This window comes from Theropithecus gelada, chromosome 3, assembly GCF_003255815.1.
Source record: "Theropithecus gelada isolate Dixy chromosome 3, Tgel_1.0, whole genome shotgun sequence".
NCBI lineage: Eukaryota > Metazoa > Chordata > Mammalia > Primates > Cercopithecidae > Theropithecus > Theropithecus gelada.
The window spans coordinates 33,876,404-33,902,712 of NC_037670.1; the positions used below are offsets into that span (position 1 = coordinate 33,876,404).

The 26,309-nt window shown below is 39.0% G+C and overlaps 1 protein-coding gene across 5 annotated transcripts in view; it reads right to left on the reverse strand.

Annotated features, from left to right (window-relative positions):
* Window positions 1–1,462: 1,462 nt before the first annotated feature.
* USP16 (ubiquitin specific peptidase 16) overlaps window positions 1,463–26,309 on the reverse strand; it is a 31,452-nt gene continuing 6,605 nt past the window's right edge. For 3 of the 5 annotated variants that reach the window (XM_025378099.1, XM_025378100.1, XM_025378101.1), the window contains 15 exons: window positions 22,646–22,749; window positions 21,215–21,318; window positions 20,137–20,324; window positions 19,175–19,270; window positions 18,141–18,271; window positions 17,424–17,511; window positions 15,974–16,052; window positions 14,556–14,647; window positions 14,139–14,195; window positions 12,748–12,924; window positions 9,013–9,676; window positions 7,516–7,610; window positions 6,198–6,284; window positions 1,989–2,145; window positions 1,463–1,881 (listed from right to left, as the gene is read on the reverse strand). In XM_025378099.1, the coding sequence (XP_025233884.1) occupies window positions 1,760–1,881; window positions 1,989–2,145; window positions 6,198–6,284; window positions 7,516–7,610; window positions 9,013–9,676; window positions 12,748–12,924; window positions 14,139–14,195; window positions 14,556–14,647; window positions 15,974–16,052; window positions 17,424–17,511; window positions 18,141–18,271; window positions 19,175–19,270; window positions 20,137–20,324; window positions 21,215–21,318; window positions 22,646–22,749 (2,241 nt within the window). In that variant the 3' untranslated portion in view covers window positions 1,463–1,759. The remainder of the gene's footprint in view (window positions 1,882–1,988; window positions 2,146–6,197; window positions 6,285–7,515; window positions 7,611–9,012; window positions 9,677–12,747; window positions 12,925–14,138; window positions 14,196–14,555; window positions 14,648–15,973; window positions 16,053–17,423; window positions 17,512–18,140; window positions 18,272–19,174; window positions 19,271–20,136; window positions 20,325–21,214; window positions 21,319–22,645; window positions 22,750–26,309) is intronic. The other 2 variants (XM_025378102.1, XM_025378103.1) reach the window with 1 other exon arrangement.

Consider the following 26,309-nt stretch of genomic DNA (forward strand, 5'->3'; position numbering starts at 1 on the left):
GCCTTATTGTCTAATGACCACGGTTATTGGCTCTAAATGACTTGTGTTCCTCTCAACCTTGTTAATCACATCAGCTGTGGGACTTAAGGCAAGTCACTTATATAAGTAGAGGCCTATTACCCATGTATATCTGGTCCACTGCCTGTGTAAGTAAGTTATTGGAAAACAGCCATGCTCATACCATTACATATTGTCTGCAGTTGCTTTCTAACAAGGGAGTGGCAGAGTTAAGTATTTTTAACAGAGACCAAATGGGCCTACAAAGCCTAAAATATTTACTATCTGGCCCTCTACAGGAAAGGTCTGTCAACACCTGGACTAGATTTCCAGAGTGTTTTTGTCACAGCTCTGGAATGCCTTACTCAAGGTGACTTGTTTCAATAGCAATTAATAATTTGTTGAATGGAAGACACTCTACTTAGCAAAGTACCAAAAAATGCTTGTAACTGAAAATAGATCTCCTGACATGTACAAAATTAAGTCAGTTTTCATAAAGCAGATCCTATTTTGTTACAATCAGTAAGGAGTGTTGAAAAAGCCAAGAACATTATAAATAAATTATTATAAATAATTACACTGAATTTTATAGGACATGTGCTACTATACATGTTGGTTATATAAGGTCCTCAATACTGTTTGAAATTGTGTGTGTATGTATTTTTCCTTGAGACAGGGTGTTGCTCTGTCGCACAGGCTGGAGTGCAGTGGTGAAAGCTCAGCTGACTGCAACCTCCGCTCTTGGGCTCAGGCAATCCACCCATCTCAGCCTCCTGAAAAGGGTCTCACTGTGTGTGTTACCCAGGCTGGTCTCAAACTCCCGGCTCCAGGTTTCTACTGCCTTGACCTCCCAGAGTGCTATTACAAGCATAAGCCACCATGCCAGCCTGTTTTTAGTATTCTTTCCAAGAGATTTTAGAAGCAATATGACTGACTGGGTCTTACATAAACTCAACAGGTGCTAGGAATGATACAACTCTCATTACTGCCACAGCAGGTTAGAAGTGTTCATTGTATGTCGAAGTCATCCTCATATAGAACCTTTCAAGAAGTTAAGAGAGGCTTGGTGTCCCTAAGCTCTTTGCATTGCATGTAACTCAAACACTGGCTGACTTGGGACAGTTCGCAGGCTTTCTCTGGTATGCTGGTATTAAGGGGTTTGGTACCCAATTATACTCATAGGAGTGAGACTGGTTTGTCTTACATCTGTCCCAGATCAGCTGACCACTGGCACAGAGCAAATACAGAGTAAGGCCTTATGTACCCCAGCTTATGCACACTGGCATCAGGATTACAAAGAAACATTCCTCGCATTTATATTCTGCTGTCAGTATAGATTCTTATAAAATGAACAGACTTGTAATGAAGCTTCATTAGCCCATCTGATGAAACATTTTTTAAAGTGTTACCTAGTAGAGTGAGTCAGTAGAAGTTAAAATCTCCTCAGTAATAAAACAAGATTTTAGGTAAGTCAGTTTATTGATGTGTTGTGATCCATCACCCAGACATTAAACACAGAGGACTTAAGTAATTCAGGATTTGCTTTCCAGAAACAAAGCAGGAATTAAAACCACCATGACAATACAAAACCTTTGTAAATTTTTAGGTATTTTTCCCTTCAATATTTAAATAAACATGATTTCTTCTGGCATGTATTTAATGTTAAGTGAACATGATTTTAATTAGTCTTTACTTTTTTATTGTTATTTCAGCCATTATAAAAGCCGTAAACGTGTTTCCAGAAAAAGTACTTTTGATACTATTACAGTATTCTCTCATAAAATAGGAGGTATGCTTGTGAGTTTAGTACTTTAGTTGTAGGCACAGCTTGCACATGTGTGTCGCTGATGTGAAACCACTGCCCTTTTGATTCCATTTCAAAATCTGTCAAGAGGAGATGAAAAATCAAACATAAATGGAAAGATTCAAGTTGGTTACTTTTTGGTTTTGCCATAATCTGCTGAGTGCCTGAATTTTTCAAGACATCTTACCTTGTGGAATATCACCGTGAAGAACAAGATTAGAGAGATGACTATTTGCAGTTCTTGCCTTGGCATAGGCAGTGTAATGCCCCGACCTCATAGTACCACTGTGTTCAACAACTCCATATAAGGAATAGAGTACCCTTGTATTTTCTTCTGCAACATTCTTTAAAAATGAGTAGAATCCAAAAGTTAGTTCTAGTTCCGTTTACACAGATGTCATTGGCAAGGCAAGTTTACACCATGCAAAGGGTCTTTAACCATTACTTTGAGAGTGCGGAAATCACTCCTGAGTCTAGTCTTCTCCATACCTCTTCTCAGCCTGAGACACTTCCGGTTTTATAAATTTACCATCGTTCCCCTGCTAGAAAAGCCGTAAGCCATAGGCCACTTGATGCAGTTACCTGGCTCAGATACCAAATAAGTTAATTCAACTTGCCAGTTTCTTTAGAAGCCTGAGGATAATTCCAGAATACCTTAACAACCCTAGCTATTAACAACCCTGAATACCCTGTTTAAAAGACAAGCCCTGAACAGGAACAGGACAGCATTTTAGATTGTGCCAAAAATTACCCCTTACATCTTTAAATGTCCCCAAGGGAGTTGGTGAGCAGCACATTCAACCTCTCAAGTGTTCACTTTCCCCACTAGAGAGTGCAGTTTGCTTATTCTTTCAGGACTCCATATGCCATAGGGCTGGCAATAGGAACAGGCATTCTCTGGGCCAGGAGCCACTTTTCAGACAACTATTTATGTTCTCATGTAAAAAGTTCGTAACATGCATCACTGCCCTTCAGTAGTACTGTCTCTATACTCAGCTTCCCAATCTGTGCCTCCATATTCACTGAAGAACTTAGTACTTCTCCGTCCATCTATGATCCTCACAGGACTTTAAATGCCATTCCATTTTAGCCAGCCACAACCAGGACTAAAGTCTAGGCTTGTCATCACTCAGAACTGTTCAACTTCATAAAATTTTTTTTGAGACAGGGTCTCACTCTGTCACCCAGACTGGAGTGCAGTGGTATGATATCGGCTCAATGCAACCTCTGCCTCCTGGGCTCAAGTGATCCTTCAACTTCATAAAATCCTTTTTGAGACAGGGTCTCACTCTATCACGCAGGCTGTAGTGCAGTGGTGTGATCTCGGCTCAATGCAACCTCTGCCTCCTGGGCTCAAGTGATCCTCCCGCCTCAGCCTCTGGAATAGCTGGGACTACAGGTGCACACCACCATGACCTGCTAAATTAATTTTTGTAGAGACGGGGTTTCAGCATATTGCCCAGGTTGGTCTCAAAGTCCTAAGCTCAAGGGACATAAATCTTATTTTTAGTCTTAGTCTACAAGTCTTCTATTTATTCAACTCTCATCTCACCTATTCTGTACTCTTTAACCTAACAGGATCTCCAATGCTCATATTCTCCTTGCTTATGAAGACTTCTGGCTTCATTCCTGATATGGTTTGGCTGTGTCCCCACCTAAATCTCATCTTCAGTTGTAGCTCCCATAATTCCCACATGTGGGGGGGGACCTGTTGGGAGGTAACTGAATCATGGGAGCAGGTCTTCCCCATGCTTATTCTTGATAATGAATAAGCCTCACAAGATCTGATGGTTTCATAAGAGGGAGTTTCCCTGCACATGCTCTTGCTTTGCCTGCTGCCATCCACGTAAGAGTGACTTGCTCCTCCTTGCCTTCCGTCATGATTGTGAGGCCTCCCCAGCCATGTGGAACTGTAAGTCCAATAAACCTCTTTCTTTTGTAAATTGCCCAGTCTTGGGTATATCTTTATCAGCAGCATGGAAACTGACTAATGCAATTCCCCATATGTAGTCTAGACCATCACTATTCAAACTGTGGTCCATGAACAGCTAGTATCAGCATCACCTGAGAGTTTATAGTAAAGATGCAGAATTTAGGCCGGACGCGGTGGCTCAAGCCTGTAATCTCAGCACTTTGGGAGGCTGAGGCGGGCGGATCACGAGGTCAGGAGATTGAGACCATCCTGGCTAACCCAGTGAAACCCCGTCTCTACTAAAAAATACAAAAAAAACTAGCTGGGCGAGGTGGTGGGCACCTGTAGTCCCAGCTGCTTGGGAGGCTGAGGCAGGAGAATGGCATGAACCCGGGAGGCGGAGCTTGCAGTGAGCTGAGATCCGGCCACTGCACTCCAGCCTGGGCGACAGAGCGAGACTCCGTCTCGAAGAAAAAAAAAAAGATGCAGAATTTTTGATCCCATGCCAGACCTACAGAATCAAAATTTGTAGGTATGATTCCTACATACACATTAAAATTTGGGAACTTCAACCACTGTATCACTTACAAATGATATCCTCCCAATACTCACCACCAGCTTTGCCACCATATCCAATTCATCACAAAACCTCACCCTGAATCCTATAATGTACCTGCCATCCCCCAAACCCAGACAGCCGCTACTGCTAAGAAACAAAACTATAACATATGATCATGTACGTTGTCATAGTCCTCAATGTGACTATAATCTTATAAATTGTCCTTAGCTGCCTCTTCCATTATGCCCTTCACAGCTACTGGCCCAGCCTTTTTTTTTTTTTTTTTTGAGAGTTTCTTGCTCTGTCACCTAGGCAGGAGTGCAGTGATGCAATCTCAGCTCACTGCAGCTCTGCCTCCCGGGTTCCAGAGATTCTCCTGCCTCAGCCTCCCGAGTAGCTGGGATTACAGGTGCACACCACCATGCCTGGCTAATTTTTACATTTGCAGTAGAGACAGGGTTTCACCATGTTGGCCAGGCTGGTCTCGAACTCCTGACCTCAAGTGAGTCAACTGCCTTGGCCTCCCAAAGTGTTGGCATTACAGGTGTGCGCCATCACGCCCAGCCCCAAATTCTTCAACATGGAGATTCTTTGAGATCGTTTGTGGCGTCCTCACTTTCTACCCCTGCCTATTCCACTCAGATACTTAGGAGGGTCCTGTCATTGGCCATCTTCTCTTTCTCTCTTCGGACACTATACACAAGGGATCCCATCTTCTCATATTTTAAACCACCACATATGTACTGATTTCTAAATCTTTGCCCTGGGCCCGTCCTAACCTCTCTGCTGCAGGTCTCAGATATGTATATCCAAATGTTTTCTAGACTAAGCACATTAATTTCTCAAAGATATCTGACACTCAAATGTATCTAACACTCAAGTTATTATCCTTTTTCTACCTGCTTTTCTCCCTATATTTCCTACCTCAATTTACAGCACTCCCATCCGTCAAGCCAGGCCTCAGGAATCATCCTCAACCCTTTCTCTGACACCCTCAGCATCCATTTACAAAAGGCATCTGCCTCACCTTCCAGTGCCAATCAGTCATTAAGTCTGGTTAATTCTACCTCCTAAAGTAGTCTTTCTATCACCCCATCTCCTGCCCAACTTTAAGCCCTCATCAACTACTGGCTGAATTAATGCAACAGCCACCTAACTCATTTCCCCACCTCTAGTCTTTCCCTCCTAAAATCCAGCCTCCATATGTCAGTAAGTAACCTATGTCATATGCAGATCTGACCATGCCACCCAATGCTTTAAACTCCTCAGGGCTCCCCACTGTATACCTAATGAAGTCCAAGTTCCACACCATGGGAACCCTCCAAACCTTCATACCTATCTCACTTCTCTGGCTTCATTTCTCAACTCCCCCATACCTTGTACTGTAAGCTCTAGAACTACATACATTACCAGTCTCTGGCACTCACCATCCTATTTTACCCTGTTGCCTTTACTCCTGCTGTTCTTTCTGCCTGCAAAACTCATTTCATCTTGATTCATCATACTTTTACTCCTTCTTTAAATATAGTTGAGGCACGGTTTACTTTAAAAAGCCATTCCTGAACCATCAACAGGCTGGGTTAAGTGTATACCACCGCTGATCTATGTTCACCAGCCTTAATATTCAACCACATTAAACTGAGATTATTCATTAATAGATGTGCTCACCTTTCGTTTTATGCCTTCAGCTCACAAGACAATGTGTGCCATAATAAAGGGGATTCTAAACGTTGAACTGAAATAACCCATTCTTCAAAATGATTCATCACTAATCTTCAAATTATAAAGGTACAATGATCAAAGACCCACTCTACTCAGTAACTGTTATCAACTTCATACTTAAGTGAGTTGCTACTGGAGCATTAGGTAAGTAAGCTATGATTTGACTTTAAAGGACTTTCCTGAAAAAGACCACTTTCACTTACCTTACATTTAAGGGTGCAAAAAGGAGCCAAATCTAAGATTTCCGGAAACTTTATGTGTTTGTTAACTTTGCGTAGGTTAAAGCCAGCCTAAAAGAGAAGTATAACAGATTGACTTATTTTCCTGGAAAAGCAATACAGGTTAAGTAAACCAAAGTCCCCTCTGATGTCCAAAAGAATATCAACATTAAGTCCTAGTTCAATTTTCTTTGGAGACTCAATTCTTTCTGACCACTAACTGGTTCCAAGTTGGTTTGCTTTTGCTAAGTGCACATGTATCACACAAAAAACACACACCAACACATTAAGAAAGCTATTCCCAGCTGGGCACGATGGCACATGCCTGTAATCCCAGCACTTTGGGAAGCTGAGGCAGGAGGATCACTTGAGCCCCGGAGTTCGAGACCAGCCTGAGCAACACAGTGAGACTCTGCCTCTACAAGAAAATTAAAAAATTAGCTGGACATGGTGGTAGCCACCTACGATAGAGGCTGAGGGGGGAGGATTGCTTGAGACCGGGAGGTCAAAGCTTCAGTGAGCCATGATCGTGTCATTGCATACCAGCCTGGATGACAGAACAAGACTGTTTCAAAAAGAAGAAAAAGAAAAAAAACTGTTCTTGTGAGAAAATTCTCAATGTTTCTGCTTCAGCCATCCAGAAATGCCAGATTAGACCAGAGGTTCTGAGTGCTTAAAACTCAGCGATAGCATAATACTTTTCTGTGAAACATGCACTCTCAGCCTCATGCTCGAACCAAGCTTAGTGAATTGCTAATAAAGGCCCACCCAATTACTCAAGCCCATACCAACCACAAGGGGAAAAACGTTCTGAAGATACTGAAAGTACTTTCGGAATTTGGAACACAGTTTAGAAGTTATACAGCTATGGCAAAAGTTTTCCAGAAAAGACAAGGTCACCAAAATGATGACAATCCGAGGCACCACTGTCTTTTCATCAAGGGTCCATAAAAATAAGATGCCACACACAAAACAGAAAAGATAAGCTAATATTCCTAAGCATGAGATATATGTAATACACCAGTCTTTTATTTTATTTAACCTGAAATAAAAGTAAGATGCCAATCTTACTAAAAAGAAGAACATGAATTCTAGGAAATCTGAGGAGATTGTGCCTCCACCTTCACATGCGCCTCTGCCTAGCCCCTATTTTTTTCCCTTTCTGACTTCATTGACATTAGAGTTGGGAAACAACAGAAAACCAAAGAAACATAGTAATATGTTGAGACAGTACTGAATAAAATAGGTAATAAACAAAATAGGTGTTACATATTTAAAACAAATTTTGGGTAACAAGGAGTACCTGCTGAAATCTCTTTAAATGAAGAGTAAGAACAGGAGGAGCAAGAGAAATTAGCATCTGCTTTTTGGCATTGGTATAAACATGCTTCCTTTCACCTAAAGAAAAGAAGAAATTTTTAACAGGGTGAAAATCATTTTGGACCCCTACAGCATTCAGGTTTGCTATAAAATCATTTCAAACATCTAAAGCAAGGATCAGTAAACTTTTTCTATGAAGGACCAGATAACAAACACTGTAGAATTTGTGGAGTAAGAGGCAAAATCAAAGATATTTCATAAGTACTTATACGAGATAAAAATGTCCATAAATTCTTACTGATGAAATCAAAATACTGTAATAACTGAGAATGATTACAATCAAAGAAAAAAGTGGAATTACTGTGGAGAGACACAATATTTTGGTTAATGAGGTTCAAATTTAGTATATTCCATCATATCAAATAATTTGCAAATGTTCACCTATAAAAAATATTTTTTAGACTGGGTGCGATGGCTCACGCCTGTAATCCCAAGACTTTGGGAGACCTAGGCGGGCAAATCACTTGAGGTTAGGAGTTCAAGACCAGGCTGGCCAATGTGGCGAAACCCTATCTCTACTAAAAATACGAAAATTAGCCAGGTGTGGTGGTGGGCGCCTGTAGTTCCAGCTACTTGGGAGGCTGAGGCATGAGAATCTCTTGAACCCGGGAGGCAGAGACTGCAGTGAGCTGAGATTGGCCACTGCACTTTAGCCTGGGAGACAGGGCAAGACTCTGTCTCAAAAAAAAAAAATACATATATATACACACACACACACACACACACACCACACACACATATATATGTATGGTCTCTGAGCTGATATATATACACATACACACATATAAGATTTATATATACACATACACACACACACAAAAACAGCCTTTTTGTCTCTACATATAAATAAATAAAATTTTACTTACAATTTTAAAATGTTTCAACAATTCTAGTAAAAATCCTTAGGAATCCATGGCCCCTCCACATCCTATTTACCCAAACTCAAAAAAAAAAAAGGCAGTGGGGAGATAATGGAAATTGTCAGTATGTTTCTTTTTCCCATTTGAGGAAGACTGTAAGAAAGCACTGTCTTCCCAGTGCTTTGCACTGGGCATGTCACATTAGTTCGTTGATAAATTCAAATGTGGCATACTGGGTGCAAAGGAGGTAAGGGTAGTAAAAAATAGCCACTGTGTGTCAGGATGCTGTGGTGACTGTATTCCAAGGGGATAATTTACCCACAGGGAGAGATGTCAGGGAGAAAACTGTCCCATTTAACTGCTGCTGGGATGTCATAGTGTATTAGCCACTTCAATAAAGTCCTACTTCTTCCATCCTTCTATTAAAATATTTACACAGAAGAGGGCACTTATTCATGCCATCCAAATCCCGATACAATTAGAATAGGAGCACTCTACCTATGCAGGGCAAAATCTGTCCCTGAATATTAATTTTACTTACAGTGAGAGCATTAACGTACCTTTCATATTTGCCTTTGGTCCATTACACTGTCTCCGTGTGCATACTTCACAAAGCAGTTTATTCGCATCTCGAAGTTTCTCGTTACGGGTGAACTGATATAAACAATGTTGGATTGAACACTCATCAGTATTGAAAACTTCCCTGTTTGCAAGAGTACAGAAAGCAGTTTCTGGATCTTCATTTACAACCTCATACACCTTTGTTCCAGGAGTATGACTGTCATTCAGAATCTCTATATTTATTTCATCAGGATGAAGAGCAGCATTCAAATTTAGGTTTTTGAAACCATTGGAAATGTCCACTTCTCCATTGCTCGCTTCCGTTAGGTAGGCACCATTTAAATTCCTAGTACATTCAGTGGGAGAAGATGTTAAAACCTCCAGATCATTATCCATGTTGATATTTTTCATATCGACTTCCTCTGTGGATTTTTGATTGTCAGTTACACTTTCTATCATTTTTTCTTGGCCATTCAAATCTTTCTGGTTGACACAATATTCTTTATGCATAACACCCTCTTGTGAAATATGGTTGGATTTAATATTTACTTCTCCTTGAAGTGACATTTCAGCTTCATATTCATTATCTTCAGGATGGTCAATAGTACAAATATCATTTAAATGAAGAACTTTTCCTTGAATTTTTTGTTGTCTTCGTTGGTTCTGGGTAAAAAGTATAAGGTATTAAAAAAGAAAGAAAGAAAAAAAAAGAAAGAGAGGGAGAAAAGGAAGAAGAGAGACAAAGGAAGAAAGAGAAAGCACACACATGTACTATATCCAGTTTTGTTGCTGGTCGATCAAAAATAATTTCCTAAGGAAGAGTTCACTCTCACAATCTGATCCTAAAAAGTTCCTTTACTACCAAGGATCGAATAAATTGTGAAGAAACTGGCTGGGCATGGTGGCTAACACCTGTAATCCTAGCACTGTGGAAGGCCAAAGCAAAAGGATCACAAGAGACCACTTGAGGAGTTTGGGACAAGCCTGGGCAACATACTGAGACCCCATCTCTAAAAAAAAATAAAAATAAAAATTAGCTGGGCACGTTGGTGTGCACCTGTAGTCCCAGCTACTCAGCAGGTTGAGGCGGGAGGATCACTTGAGCCCAGGAGTTCAAGGTTACTGTGAGCTATGATCATGCACACCGTACTCCAGCCTGGGTGGCAGAGCAAGACTCTGTCTCAAAAAAATAAATAAATAAATTATGAAGAAAAGTTATTTAGGCCAGGTGCAGTGGCTCACACCTGTAATCCCAACACTTTGGGAGGCTGAAGAGGGCGTCTCACTTGAGGTGAGGAGTTTGAAACCAGCCTGGCCTACATGGTGAAACCCCATCTCTACTAAAAATACAAAAATTAGCCAGGCGTGCCTGTAATGCATGCATGGGTGGTGCGTGCCTGTTGTCCCAGCTACTCAGGAGACTGAGAAAAGAGAATCGCTCGAACATGGGAGGTGGGGTTGCAGTGAGCCGAGACCACACCACTGTACTCCAGCCTGGGCAACAGAGTGACTCTTCCCAAAAAAAAAGAAAGAAAAAGTTATTTAAATGAAATCAGGTATAAACCATCACCAACCATCAAAAAAGCACCCTATTGCAGAAATAAAATATGCAAGACATGGTCTCTCTGCTAAGAGAAGTAATCCAGGCAGAGTAATAAGACTGTTAAACCCAGGCAGTCAAATGTTATACCATATGGTGGGTCTGACTACACACCTAACAGAAATAAACGTATCCATATGAGTTATTGGGTCAAGGTTTCACTGAGATTAAAAAAAAAAAAAAAAAAAAACTGAAAGAAAACTCAAGGATGTACAAGTACAGGGCAGATTGGTCAGAGGAATGGACAAAAGTATTCTGAGAAAAAAATGGCCTGAAGTTAACAAAGAAGCAAGGTAGCCGCACTTACAGGAGAGAGTAAAGAACTTTTCCCTTTAAATCACTCTTGCCACTTGCAACCTACTTCCAAACAGAGAAGAAAAGAAGGCATTTCATCAAGATTCCTGTTACTGAAATGCCTAAAAACGCAAAGGGGTTAGCATTTCTGGTTGTAACTGAAAGAACAACCCGCGTGAGGCTACTCTGTAATACCAGAAGAACGAAGGGCAGCCAAAAGGATGGGACCCAAACATTTTCTGATGTTTCCGTAAAAACAGAGGAACACATGAATAAAAAATGAGAAAGGAATACAAGCAAAAACTTCAAAGAAAATGAAACACAAATGGCTCTGAAACATAAAAATATGCTTAATTTATATTAAAATAAATGCAAAATAAAACTGCATTGAGATAATATTTCCCATCTAACACACCAATCAAAATCTGGAAGTTTGATAACACACAGCTGTCAAAGGTCAGGAGCAACCTTTGTGAAGGACAATTAGTATCAACCAAAACTACAAATGCAATCTCTCTTCTCAAAATTTACCCTACAGTTGACATATGTGTAGGGTTATTCACTAGAGCATTGACCATTACAGCAAAAGACTAGAAACAACCTAAATCAGTAGAGAAATGGCTAAATGAATTATGGCACATCCATAAAACAGAATCATGTAACTGTGGGAAAAAAAAAAAAAGAAAGAAAGAAAGAATGGGCCAGGAACGGAGTCTCACATTGTAATCCCAGCATTTTGGGAGGCTGAAGTGGGCAGGTTATCTGAGGTCAGGAGTTAGAGACCAGCCTGACGAACATGTCAAAACCTGTCTTTACTAAAAATACAAAAATTAGCCAGACATGGTGGCACATGCCTGTAATCCCAGCTACTTGAGAGGCTGAGGCAGGAGAATTACTTGAACCTGGGAGGCAGTTCAAGATCTCGCCATGTGCACTCCAGCCTGGGCGACAAAGCGAGACAAAGTGAGACTCCATCTCAAAAAAGAAAAAAAAAAAATGAACAAGTTTTATATACTAAAATGGAAAGGACTCCAAGAATCTAAGTATAAACAAACAATACAATCCAGAATGGTGTGTATGGTAAGAAAGGGGGGAGAAAACCAAGACTGCATATTTGTATTTGCTCATATTTTCCAAAAGAAACTCCAGAAGGATATGTAAGAAGAAACGAAAATGTTTATCTTTGTCATAAAAGGAAAGTGGTGGTCGGCAGGGTGCAATGGCTCATGCCTGTAATCCCAGCACTTTGGGAGGCCGAGGCGGGCGGATCACTTGAGGTCAGGAGTTTGAGACCAGCCTGGCCAATAATGGTGAAACCCTGTCTCTACTAAAAATATAAAAATTAGCTATGATTGGTGGCATGCGCCTGTAGTCCTGACTGCTCAGGAGGCTGAGGCACGAGAATTGCTTGAACCTGGGAGATAGAGGTTGCAGTGAGCACAGATCGTGCCACTGCACTCTGGCCTGGGTGATAGCAAGACTCCGTCTTGGTGGCAGGGGGGAGAAAAAAACACTGGTGGAAGGGGGATTTATTGTTTATCTTTATAAATTTTTAAATTTGTGAGCATCAATATACTAACTCAAAAAATTAAGTTAACTAAATTTACTACAAATACTTGTTACAAGCAATGCAGGATTTTTTTAAAAAAGCACGTTTTCTTCACATATACTCAAAGCAATTTCCCTGCAGAGAATACTAAATGAGCTAAATTCTGCAACTGCCAAATGAAAGCGCTGTATCTAAAATAACAGACATGTCTAACCAACGTCATTCAGACTACACACTCAATAGTTCAAAATATAAAATTAGAAGCATATGATTTTCCTACTAATTACCCACCTTGGCTTGCTTTTTGGCTTGTTTCTTTGCTTTTTTCTGTAAGTGCTTACTTGTTCCAGAAGGAATATCACTTCTCTCTTTTATGTAACTGTCGTTATCTTTTTCTTCCTCACTATCTTGATCTTCATCCTCCATTGTCTTTTTCAGATTTTTGTCATTGACACTTTTCTTACCACTCTTAAAATATAGATAACATAGGTCAAAAACAAAATTTTACAACTACCGTTTGGTGAAAAAAATCCGTGCTATGTAAATATTTTTCTACTTCTATTATATACTGGTTTTATTTTCCACAATATTTGAAAATAGACGAGACAAAATTCATTCATCTCATATACTAGAAAGCAATCTTCACATAATGAGAAAACAAGCAAACCAACAAAACAGCAAAAGGCAATGCCACATGCAAGTGTAATAGAAATACAACGAATTTTATTAGATACATGCTGTGTCACACTGTAAATATGTCCATTTCCAAATACATTTTCTAAGTGACTTACATAAGTCACCACAGTGTATTCTTTTTTATTCTTTTCTTTCTTTGCATGCATATGACAGTTTTAGAAAAAGAGAAAATAAAGTTTGGTGAGACTAATTGCCAAGTAACAAGCCAAAGGTCTCATAATTCATACGAAGTTGAATAATGATTTATCCAATACTCATAACATCTCTTTTTTCCTACTACTACTTAAAAGGAACCAAATTAAAATGAAATAATACTCTTTAACATTTATGAACTTAGGTGTGCAAGGGATTCGTGGTTAGTCTTAAATAACAAAAATAAGTATTAATTTTAATACAAGGAAAACACTTCCCTGTATGGAAACCAATCAAAGTAATTACTTGTACAGAATTCTGAATACATCGTCTTTTCCTCATCCTTGTTTTTATTTATTTTATTTTATTTTATTTTATTTTTGAGACGGAGTCTGGCTCTGTTGCCCAGGCTGGAGTGCAGTGGCCGGATCTCAGCTCACTGCAAGCCCCGCCTCCCAGGTTCACGCCATTCTCCTGCCTCAGCCTCCCGAGTAGCTGGGAGTACAGGCGCCCGCCACCTCGCCCGGCTAATTTTTTTTGTATTTTAGTAGAGACGGGGTTTCACCGTGTTAGCCAGGATGGTCTCGATCTCCTGAACTCGTGATCCGCCCGTCTCGGCCTCCCAAAGTGCTGGGATTACAGGCTTGAGCCACTGCGCCCAGCCCCTCATCCTTGTTTTTAAAAGTAGTTACCCTGTTCTTTATTCAAATCCTAAAAATTATTCTACCTCAAATTAAGAAAAATTTCTGCATGTGCCAGTAATATACAAACTTAAAAAGAGTAACAGGGCTTCCCCCAGTAAAATCTTACAGGAAAATAAATCTACTTGAATAAAATAAACTCAATAGTCTTACCTGATCATCTAAAACTGGGAGAGACAAATCAAGGAAAGATTCATGAACCAAGGAGACCTTAACCAATCAAAAAAGACAATGTAAAAATGTAAATACTGTAAATGTTACATAGTAAGCTACTCCCTGCCCTGTGGGATGGGGGGTAGGGGGAGGGTTTTAAAATAAACAAAGGCTTAAGAAAATTTGAAATGAAAAATTACACAACACTGAGGACTTTGGGTTGGGGAAAATAAATCAAAATGTTTAACTTCTTCAAGAATTAAGGAGTGCTGACATTTCCCACAAAGAACCATGCACATCTGAATAGTTTAAAAAGATATCCTATGAAGGTAGAGATTTCTATTTTTGAAATAAACAATAGATAAACTACTCTATGAATATTAGTGAATAAACCCAGTACACATCACATCTACTTACAGTTCTGCATTGATCACACATGATCGTACTAGTTAGTTCACCACCAAAGATGCGGTCAACAAAACTTGGTATTGATTTTTTCTTCTCATAGTCTAAGGAGAAAAAAAAAATTTATCAATTACCAATTACCTTTATATAATTAATTAAATAAGAAAAACTAAAACTACTTACCTATCTAACTCTAAAATTTTATTTTAAATTTCCTGTCCCACAGACTTCTTCCTCCATTCATAATCACCATTATTTCATTTTTATGTGATAGAAGTCAGTATTATAAATTCCACCTCTGAGCATAACATAATTGAACACAATCACCTTTTAGGAATAAGACAAAAAAGTCCTTATCCAAGACCTAGTCAGTGGGCAGTAAACTGTGCAAGTCAGTGAGACTTCTATGTCTCTCTCTCTGTTAGTATAAAATGAACAGCTCGGACTAAGCTGAGTAACAGTCTAGCTCCTTAGTTTTAGCTCTAACATTCTAACATTCAAGACTGATAAAAGATACCACAGTAGCAAACTGGGAGAGAAAATGCATGTAACTTCTTTTGTGAACTCTTAAGACCGAACTCCTGTTATATTTTAAAAACAAAAGAAAAACCTCAGGAAAATGTTTCAAACAAAATCTTCCTTTTATTTTCCTGTTTCTAGAAATAATCTTGATAAGTTTAATCTAACTAAAAGCCCTAATTTTACTACTTGGTCAGCCAATTTTCCAAATACGTGAAGCCTATAAACATTATTCAAATGACAATTTATGCAGAATCACACTTTTACGACAGAAAATGCCAGCTGGGATAATTCTCTTCATTACTGGCCAGGCTCTAAAGGGCACCAAGGAGGCAAAGAGTTGCTATTAGTTGATTCAAATCTGTGCTTTATAATACAGTAGCCCTTAGTCACTTGTGGCTATGTAAATTTAATTACAATTAAATAAAAATAAAAATGTAGTTCCTCAGTTTCACCAGTCACATTTCAGGCGACACACGTGCCTAGTTGCTTCTATACGGGACAGCAAAGATACAGAAGAGTTCCATCAACACAGGAAGTTCTACTGGGCAGATCTGTCCTAAATCTTTACATGCCACATAATAAGAACTAAGTTGGCTCCATGATTAATACCAACTACTGACAACTCACAGTAACAAATACAATTCATATATTACTGCTAATTATAATTTAAAGCTTTTGAAAAGTAAAACTGTAATTCATCTTAGCTCTATCTTTAATACATAAAAAGAATACACCACAGGTTAAAATTGTCCACTTTTGGAATACTGAATAATTTTTACTAATCAATGTTGATAAAGAGAAATTATACATTAATAATTGTGGACTTGGAAATACATGTGCCAGCAATCTTGTCCTAAGATACAGAGGATTTCAACTATAGTGTTTTAGTTCAAAAAGTCAGACATTACCTTTAACTTTATTTTTTAGTTCTTCATCCAATTTTTCAGTAGAATTACCAAATGCTTTAAGTATTCCTTTACTCACTCTCTAAAAGTAATAAAATGAATATATATACTATTAAATTTTAAATTTTATTTTCCTTAGAAAATATGTAATCAAGTCAAGAAAGTGATCAGGATACAGCTCCCCATTTTTACTAAATAATTCCAAAATCACATTTTCAAAATTAATTCAAGGACCTAAAAAGGAATTATGCTGCAAAGCCATCACTAACCATTGAATAAAGGTATTATCTTATCATTTCAAGATCTTAAACCTTTTCAAACCACAGCTTATCAGAACATGCCTGCCTCCTTTGAAAAGAAACTGAAATAGCTTGTCCTACAAGCAGAATGATTACGTGAGGGCCACAGGGGCTGACTCCAGTGCTTAAAGCCCAGCTCCATTATTTCTGGGGGACCTTAAACTATGTACTGAACTTCTTCACAGCCTAGATTCTCTATCTATGGAATAGGAAAAAAATCACAGTATCCACCTCGCAGAAACTTTGTGAGAACGAAGTAAGGGAATTAATACAAAACACTGAAAACAGTGATTGGCATAAAATAAGTGCAAAATAAATATTAGTTATTATCACTATTATGAGTACTCATTAATTCATATCCCCAAATACATTATTTTATATCCTGGCAAATCACAAAAATTTTAAAATGCAACAAATGTTCCCTGACTCCTACAAAATGAAAATACTTTCTAGATTCAAAAAACAGTGTTAAATCAGACTCAGAATAAGAGTAAGGGTATGCTGCACCTGGGAACTATTTTGGGAGAAACATTTTCCAATATTTGGCAGCTCTTCTCATAGGTTAGTACAACAGAACCTTTAAAGAACATTAATGCTGTAAACATCAACTAAACTTAAGCCATCATGAGAAAGAGAATCACTGCTAATTCTCTGGATTCATTCTTTTTTTTTTTTTTTTTTTTTTTTTTTTGAGACGGAGTCTCGCGCTGTGTCACCCAGGCTGGAGTGCAGTGGCGCGATCTCGGCTCACTGCAAGCTCCGCCTCCCAGGTTCAGGCCATTCTCCTGCCTCAGCCTCCGAGTAGCTGGGACTACAGGCGCCCGCCACCACGCCCGGCTAGTTTTTTTTTTGTATTTTTAGTAGAGACGGGGTTTCACCATGTTAGCCAGGATGGTCTCGATCTCCTGACCTCGTGATCCGCCCGCCTCGGCCTCCCAAAGTGCTGGGATTACAGGCTTGAGCCACCGCGCCCGGCTCTCTGGATTCATTCTAATGGTGAAAACATACTAGTTTAAAAAGCTGGTGTAAGAAAAAATTTAAAAGTATCATGGCCTTAATATCTAGCTTTCATTGTTTTAACTCATAAGATATCAAATGAGACAGACAGCTTATGAAGATAAGATTATAAAATACAATGGTCGTAACATGCTAACTTGGTGTTCTTCTGCTCTCATCCCATCCAATAAATAGCGAAGCAGCTCCTGGCTGTCTTGCTGCTGATAGCCTTTAAACCGCACTGCTCTGGAGAAAAACAAAAAGACAGAAAAGCAATCTTCAGTCTACTAAGATCTGAAGCTATTTTTAGAAAATCTTAGGATCATATTCCAAATCTCAGAGAGTTCTAGTTTCTTTTCTTTTTTTTTTTTTTGAGACGGAGTCTCGCTCTGTTGCCCAGGCTGGAGTGCAGTGGGGCAATCTCGGCTCACTGCAAGTTCCAACTCCCGGGTTCACGCCATTCTCCCGCCTCAGCTTCCCGAGTAGCTAGGACTACAGGCACCCGCCACCACACCCAGGTAATTTTTTGTATTTTTAGTAGAGACAGGGTTTCACTGTGTTAGCCAGGATGGTCTTGATCTCCTGACCTTGTGATCCGCCCGCCTCACCCTCCCAAAATGCTGGGATTACAGGCGTGAGCCACCGCAACTGGCCAGGGAGTTCTAGTTTCTACAAATTTCTGTTTAGTCCATTAACACCCTTGGGAGATATAACTATCACATAAAATATATTTTAAAATCCAAATGAAAAAAAACTATGCGTTTTGTATACAGAGGGTTGACTAAATGTAATGCTATTAATATTTTTATATTTTTATATTAATATGATTTCTCGGCATCTGAGGCACTGAAAGCACAATCAAAGTGGATACTCACTTTTTACAGACCTGAGAAAAGAGTTCTTTAGGTGTCACAATCCCCTTTTTGGTCTCTTGCATCTCATTAAGAAACTGGCTCATGGCTAAAGTAAGAGGGCCTGGAGGCTCAAGGTTTATTTCTAACGGTTCCTGAATATGGGAAAAGAAATTACTTTCTTCAGTCAAATTTTGGAATCATTGACTTTACTAAAATCTAATTAGTTAACATACACTGTCAATGTTCCTGACAGAACTGCCCCATTTAAGTTTAAAATGTACATCAGGCCGGGCGCGGTGGCTCAAGCCTGTAATCCCAGCACTTTGGGAGGCCGAGGCGGGTGGATCACGAGGTCAGGAGATCGAGACCATCTTGGCTAACATGGTGAAACCCCGTCTCTACTAAAAATACAAAAAACTAGCCGGGCGAGGTGGCGGGCGCCTGTAGTCCCAGCTACTCGGAGGCTGAGGCAGGAGAATGGCGTGAACCTGGGAGGCGGAGCTTGCAGTGAGCCGAGATCGTGCCACTGCACTCCAGCCTGGGTGACACAGCGCGAGACTCCGTCTCAAAAAAAAAAAAAAAAAAAAAAATGTACATCAAAAGATACAGAAACTGTTTGGTCACAGACTGTCTTATGCAGAATTCAGCTCTACTATTTTAGTTTTAGATTATCCGGAACACTTACTACCTAAGAATTGAAAGAGCCAAAGCAAAATGTAAATAATAAAAATGGATAAAGCAATATTTATTTGATTACACAGCTCTTAAGTCACCTTAAAGATGTTAAAAATAATAAGGTAAGCCTAAGGCTTCACAAACATATACACGTTCCCAAGAAGGAAGCTTAACACTCGAGCACAGAAAATCAGAGCACACACAGAGCAAACAGATGTAAAGGCTCCTTAAAACTTCTATTAGCCTGAAACTGTTTAACTTAGTAGCCTAAACTAAAACAAAACGAAAACGGTGGACATGAGTGCCAATTATTTAAAATAATTTAGAAAACAGACATTCAGAGAGGAAAGTTACAGATTAGAAAAGTTTAAAGAACATACTGTTAATGCCAAATCAGGTGGTTCAATTTTTACAATTGTTCCAGACATTTTCACTTCTTTTAATAGTTCTCTAAGCACTGGTGTTTGTGACAAGTTCTAGCATGTAGAGTGAAAAAAAAAGAGAAAAATTATTTAAAGGCAAATCAACTTAAACACTTCGTAAGTATCTATTCTATCAAAAAAGAAAATCATGACCAACACTAAAATCTCTACTGTATCTGTACTCGGAAAATGAAAAGTTACAGACGCTTCTCTCCCAACTCTATTTGGGTCATAACTACTTCATTTCTGAACTTATTCATCACCTCAGTGGGGCATTCTCCTACCACCCAATCAGAAGTAGCTATCCCCAATCCTCTACCATGATTCTCTCACAACCACTTACCATCACCTGTAGCTACATATTTGCTTCTGTACGAGGTTATCCTGTGTTTCCACCACCCAAGTGCAAGCTCCATGAAAGAAGCAGCAATATTTGTTTCAAACCCACTGCACCCGAGCGCTCACCAAACTGTCTTACTGTTACGTAATAAAACTTTCCTTAAGTTTTCTTTGGCCAGGCGAGTTGGCTCATGCCTGTAATCTAAACATTTTGGGTGGCCAAAGTGGGTGGACTGCTTGAGCCCAGAAGTTCAAGACTAGCCTAGGCAACATGGCGAAACCCCATCTCTACAAGATACAAAAACTAGCTGGGAGTGGTGGCGCATGCCTATAGTCCTAGTTACTCTGGAGGCTGAGGTAGGAGGATTGCTTGAGCCCAAGAAGCAGAGGCTGCAGTGAACCGAGATCGTGCCACTGCACTCCAGCTGAGTGACAGAGTGAGACCCTGTCTCAAAAAAAAAAAAAAAAAAAAAGTTTTCTTTGGATACATAGAAATAAATTACTTAGGGGGGAATTAAGTAGCAGATTCTATAAGGAAAAGGACGTGTTTTTTTTTTAAAGGGAAAAAAATGACAATGTACCTGCATAACTGCATTGAAGAAACACGTGTTTCCCAAATTACTGAGTCCTTTCACAGTTATCTGGGAAGGAGAATTCATGGGAGGATTCTCTTTAGCCATGTTTTCCTTCTTTTCTCTCTCTTGTTCATTTTTACTCTCTTTTTCTAATTTTTTATTTTCAAGTTCAATATTTCCATTATCTTTCTCTGCTTTAAAAAAAAGAAGAAGAAAACATTTAGCAAAATGTGTAATACGGTCATATCGAACACAGACGTATACTTGGGAAACAGTATTAGAGTCTGTGAGTTTACCTAAAGACATTATTTCCTACCCACCCACCCATTTGATTTTAAATAAATGCAGGTAAATTGCCATGCAAAAAAAAAAAAAACCCAATAAACAACAAATACTCAGACCTAAAGTAAGCAACAGTTTGACAAATGAAACCAAACAGTATGTGCTTTGGTATAAATCTCCCTTTTTTACTGCATAAAAATTCTTTACAAATGAACACATCTTACCTTGTGAAATTAAGAATATAAAACAATCAAGAACGTGGACATAAAATACATTTTTTAATGAATTCCTTGGGTCAAAAATCAATCCTAAAGTAAAAAACAAGTAATTCTGGCTCTGACAAAGATACTTGTGACAATAAAAACTTAAAAAACATGCTTAAAGCAAATGCTGTATATCAGTCAATTAATTTAATTACGCATGGAAAGAGCCTAAGAAATATCTGACCATTAGAAGGAATCACAAATGCTTTACTTTTATGTTATCCCAGCAAACAGACAGAAATCTTGCTATTACAAAATTACGACAGTAAGAACAGTGTAAGGCAGGTCTATAGTAAGCCTGGCTAGGGTTATGGGAACAGGCCTATTGGTCATTACCTTAGTCTATGGCCTTCATCACATCTGACTAGACCATTTATTACATCCCTTCTAATACCTGAAACTAAAAAGTTTCATAGTTTGAAATCAACCATAACTAATGTTACTCAGCTGTATGTAACACTAGGTAGTATAACAAATCTAAGTATCAGCAGATACACAAATCAACATTTGGTATATATTAAAGAAACAAATTATTTTACCTGGCTTTGGAGTTGTAATGCCGGCTTGTTTTCTAACATAATCAACCACTTGACCCAATTGGTTTGAACTACAATACTGGACCTCATTATCACATATGTAACACCTGTGTCCCAAAAATCACAGAAAGAAAAATGACAAACTGACAACTAAAAAGGGGGAGATAAATAATAATTCCTGGAATCCAAAGTGTGTAATGTCAACTTATTCTACTAAAGAAACTGAACATAAAAATTCTGTTTTCCTGAAGAAGACAGTGCATATTTACTCTGGTTTATTATTAACAACATTTGCCAGAATTACAGCTGCATGTAAGTAGTACGATGAAATACCCCAAATATTTTACTTTACTGGTTATAACATCGAAGTCAAAAGATTTTTCTACATATATTTTAAAATACAGAACTACACTAACAAAAATAACAACTTCTTTTTTGTTTTTTGAGACAGAGTCTCGCTCTGTCGCCCAGGCTGGAGTGCAGTGGCACCATCTACGTTCACTGCAAGCTCTGCCTCCCGGGTTCATGCCACCCTCCTGCTTCAGTCTCCTGAATAGCTGGGTCTACAGGTGCCCACCACCACGCCCGGCTAATTTTTTTTTTGATATTTTTAGTAGAGATGGGGTTTCACTGCGTTAGCCAGACAAAAGTAACAACACTTACAACTGCAAGATGTCATTCAAGCTAGGCACAGTGGCTCATGCCTGTAATTCCAGCACTTTGGGAGGCCGAGGCATGCGAATCACGAGAGCATCACAAGGTTAGGAGTTTGAGACCAGCCTGACCAACATGGTGAAACCCTGTCTCTACTAAAAATACAAAAATTAGCTGGGCATGGTGGTACATGCCTATAGTCCCAGCTACTCGGGAGGCTGAGGCAGGATAATTGCTTGAACCCGGGAGGCAGAGGTTGCGGTGAGCTGAGATGGCGCCACTGCACTCCAGCCTGGGCGACAGAAAGAGATTCCATCCCAAAAAAAAAAAAAAAAAAAGATGTCATTCAGTGAAGACTACTGTGAAAATGATTTTTAAGAGGTAAAAATCTGTTTTAATGATGTTACGATGCAGCATCTGTAACATACAAGCCTGATATTTATTTTCACGCAAATTAATAGCCAAAATTTTATTACAATCTTGTTTATCTGAAATTTGTTCTTAGCGTCCCTATCTCCACTATATGCCTTATAATATCACAAGTGAGAAAAACGAAGGGGTAAAGATTCTTAAGTCTTCTATGTTACAATTTTTCTGTTTGTGCAAACGTCCAAGTAGAAGCTTCTGATAACACCACATTCTTAGCTTTGTGAAAGTGATGGTATTTTAAAACATACTACAAAAATTTTAAATTGTTTTCTTCTTAAACATATTTAAACATTTCTATTCTCCAGTATTTCAAATAATTTCCACCCAACCGGCAGAGGAACTGAAACTCACCATACACTCCAGTTGTCCAAACTAAGAACCAGACAGTGAGGTTCAGATCTTGGTGTGAGATAGTGCTTCAAGGCATGCTGCTCCTGAGAATTTCTGCCACAGCCCTAAAAAAATCATAATCATAAACCTCAAGGTCATAAAAATTCAGCAGGAGGGGAGAATGCAAAATCTATCATAAACAAGGAAGTGGCTCATGAAACTCTGCCACTCTTAACAATCTTGAAAAGAAAATGTTAGACTCCAGAATCAGTATTTTGTTAAAACTTAAATATGCACAGGCAACTGAGAACATTTAAATCAAAAAGTATTTAGAAAACCATGCACTTGCTGGGCGCGGTGGCTCATACCTGTAATCCCAGTATTTTGGGGGGCTGAGGTCGGGGGATCACCTGAGGTCAGGAGTTCGAGACCAGCCTGACCAACATGGTGAAACCCTGTCTCTACTAAAAATACAAAAATTAGCCAGGCATGGTGGCACACATCTGTAATCCCAGCTAATTAGGAGGCTGAGACAGGAGAATTGCTTGAACCTAGGAGGCAGAGGTTGCAGTGAGCCAATATCATACCACTGCACTCCAGCCTGGGCAACAAGAGCGAAAACACTATCTCAAAATAAAAAAAAAAAAAAAAAGAAAACCATGCATTCAAAGTACTCTTCCTCTCCAACTTTCCGACCCAAATTAAACCACACTAATGCAGTCACTCATGAAGTCTGGTTTGGATTCCTTAACAGTCTCCTAAACATTCCCCTAACCTTAGCCTCCTCCTTCACACGCATATTTTTTCAGTTTAATGTTCCTTAAACAAAGCTCTGTTCATACACAATTCAAAAATTATGAATTGCTCTCTTAAACCCCTAATAAACAAACCTGACATTCTCTGACCCCAACACATCTCTCCAGTGTTAACTCCCACATTCTCTTATTCACATACCAATGACTAGCTAAAAACACACTCAGCACTTTTCACAACTATGCAATTTTGTTCACATTATTCTATTTATCCAGAATCCTTTATGAACACTGCTACCTAACAAAATCCCACTGACTCTTGAAGATCTTGCTCAAAAGCCACCTCCTCCCAGAAGCCTATACTTATCTTCCAGATGAGAAAATACTGTCTCCTTCCTTTAAACAAATTCTATAAAACATGGTGTAAATTCCTAGTGGCATTCCTTATTTTCTACCTTGTACTAACGTTACTGATATTTATATCCATTCACCCCTGAACTATAAATCCCAAAGGCTCAAAGCAATAGACTTAATATATTATCAAATATTCTAGAACACAGGAGGTGGTCAAAAAGCACTATTTAAACAAGCAAATGGGAGACTTTTACCTAGAAGATGTATAGGCTTATTCATGAAAGAACATGACCAAAACTCCTGCTTCCAGCTAGTCAGATCACTGCTAAGAAACATACCTTCACTGTGTATCTACTGGAACCAATCTATCAACTTTTGGACCACAGTACAACAACCGGTCCTGTTTCCACTGCAGCGAGATATATACTCTGGAGAAGGAATATACATTGGTAGTTTCTAATTCCTTAACTATGATACCAAACACTATTGGCTTAATTTATCCCACTCAATATTTAATTCCAAAATAAATGAATTAACATTTGATATTATTTTTGAAAATTACAACATCATTTGAGAACATCTGAAACATACAGTTGTCTTGACACAAGAGTTAAGAATCATTAGCTAACAGTGCCAAAAGTATCTCGTGGGAAAAAACTTAATACTGACTTGTCTTACTCTTATGAATTAAAAAGGTAGCAAGTAAACTTTGTAACACAAAATATATTCCAAAAAATTGAAATAGCAAAGTATATTCATACTCACTATATGTATTTAAAAGGTTACAATTAAACCTTTCAAATACAAGTAAACAACATTCTTTTCTAACATACAGATTTTTTTAACTGACCACAATGAAATATCAGTATACAACTCTCACAACGGCTAAAATAAAAAACTGTGACAATTGTAAATGCTGGCAAAAATGAAGAAAAAGTGAATCATTCATACAGTGCTAGTAAGAATACAAAAAGTAGTGTCACTGTGAAAAAATGGTTTGGCAGTTTCTTAAAAAACTAAACATTAAATTGCCATAGGACCCAGCAAGTGCACTCTTGCACATTTATCCTAGAGAAATGAAATCTAAGTTCACATAAAAACCTGTACACAAATGTTAATAGCGGCTTTATTTAATCACCAAAAAATGGGATCAGCCCAGATGTTGTCATTCGACAGGTAAACAGTAAAAACAAGCTGTGGTACATATATACCATAAAATACATTCGGTGATTAAAAAAAGAATAAACTTGATAGACACAGCTTTTTGATAAATCTTCAGGTGATTATGCTGAGTGAAAAAGCCAATCCTGGCTGGGCATTGTGGCTCACACCTATCATCTTAGCACTTTGGGAGGCCCAGGTGGGCGGATCACTTGAGTCCAGGAGTTTAAGACCAGCCTGGGCAGTATACCGAAACCACATCTCTACAAAAACTACAAAAATTAGCCATGAGTAGTGGCATGCAGGTGTAGTCCCTGCACTCGGGAGGCTGAGATGGGAGGATCACTTGAGCCTGGGAGGTGAAGGCTGCCGTGAGCCATGATTATATCACTGAACTCCAGCCTGGGTGAGAGAGTGAGGCCCTGTCTCGAAAAAAGAAAAAAGAAAAAGCCAATCCCAAAATGTTGCACACTGTATGTAGGAATATATATATAACCTTTCTGATGAAGTGACTAAATTCAGAAATACAGAATAGAATGGTGGTTGCCAGGGGCTGGAGAGAGTGGTGGCAGTAGGGAGGTGGGTATGAGCGATCCCTGTGATGTTCAACTATTTAGTATCATGACTTGGTGGTGAATAATCTACACAGGTGACAAAAGTGTACCGAATGTAATACACATGTACACATACACATGCACAAAAGAGAAGTCAAACTCAGGAGATCTGATTGAGACTGGTGTGTTGTATCAATCTCAATATCCTGGTTGTGATATTATACTCATTTTGTAAAATGTTACCATCTGAGCAAAATGCATAGGGATTTCTCTGTATTATTTATTAGATCTGCACATGGATCTATAACCTCAATAAGATTTTCAACTCGAAAACATGTAATGAAAAAAAAAAAAATCCTGACTGGGCGCAGTGGCTCACGCCTGTATTCCTAGCACTTTGAGCAAGCCAAAGTTAGTGGATCACTTGAAATCAGGAGTTTGAGACCAGCCTGGCCAACACGGCAAAACCCCGTCTCTACTAAAAATACAAAAATCAGCCGGGCGTGGTGGCGCACACCTGTAATTCCAGCTACCTGGAGACTGAGGCAGGAAAGCTGCTTGAACCTGGGAAGTAGAGGCTGCCATGAGCCAAGATTGCACCACTGCACTCCAGCCTGGGTGACAGAGTAAGACCCCATCTCAAAAAAACAAAACAAAACAAAACAACTGGCTATCTGCCTCATCTTGAAGCCTTATGACTTCATGACTACTGCCTAGCAGCCCAATTTCCTAACATATAAGCTTAACTTGCCACCACTAAGGGTAACTGAGAGGCCCTGACTTTAGTACCCCGGTAGTAACTGTGAGCTGCCAGAGCAGACACTATGATGTGCCAGCCAGACATGCCCTCACTCCCAAAGATCA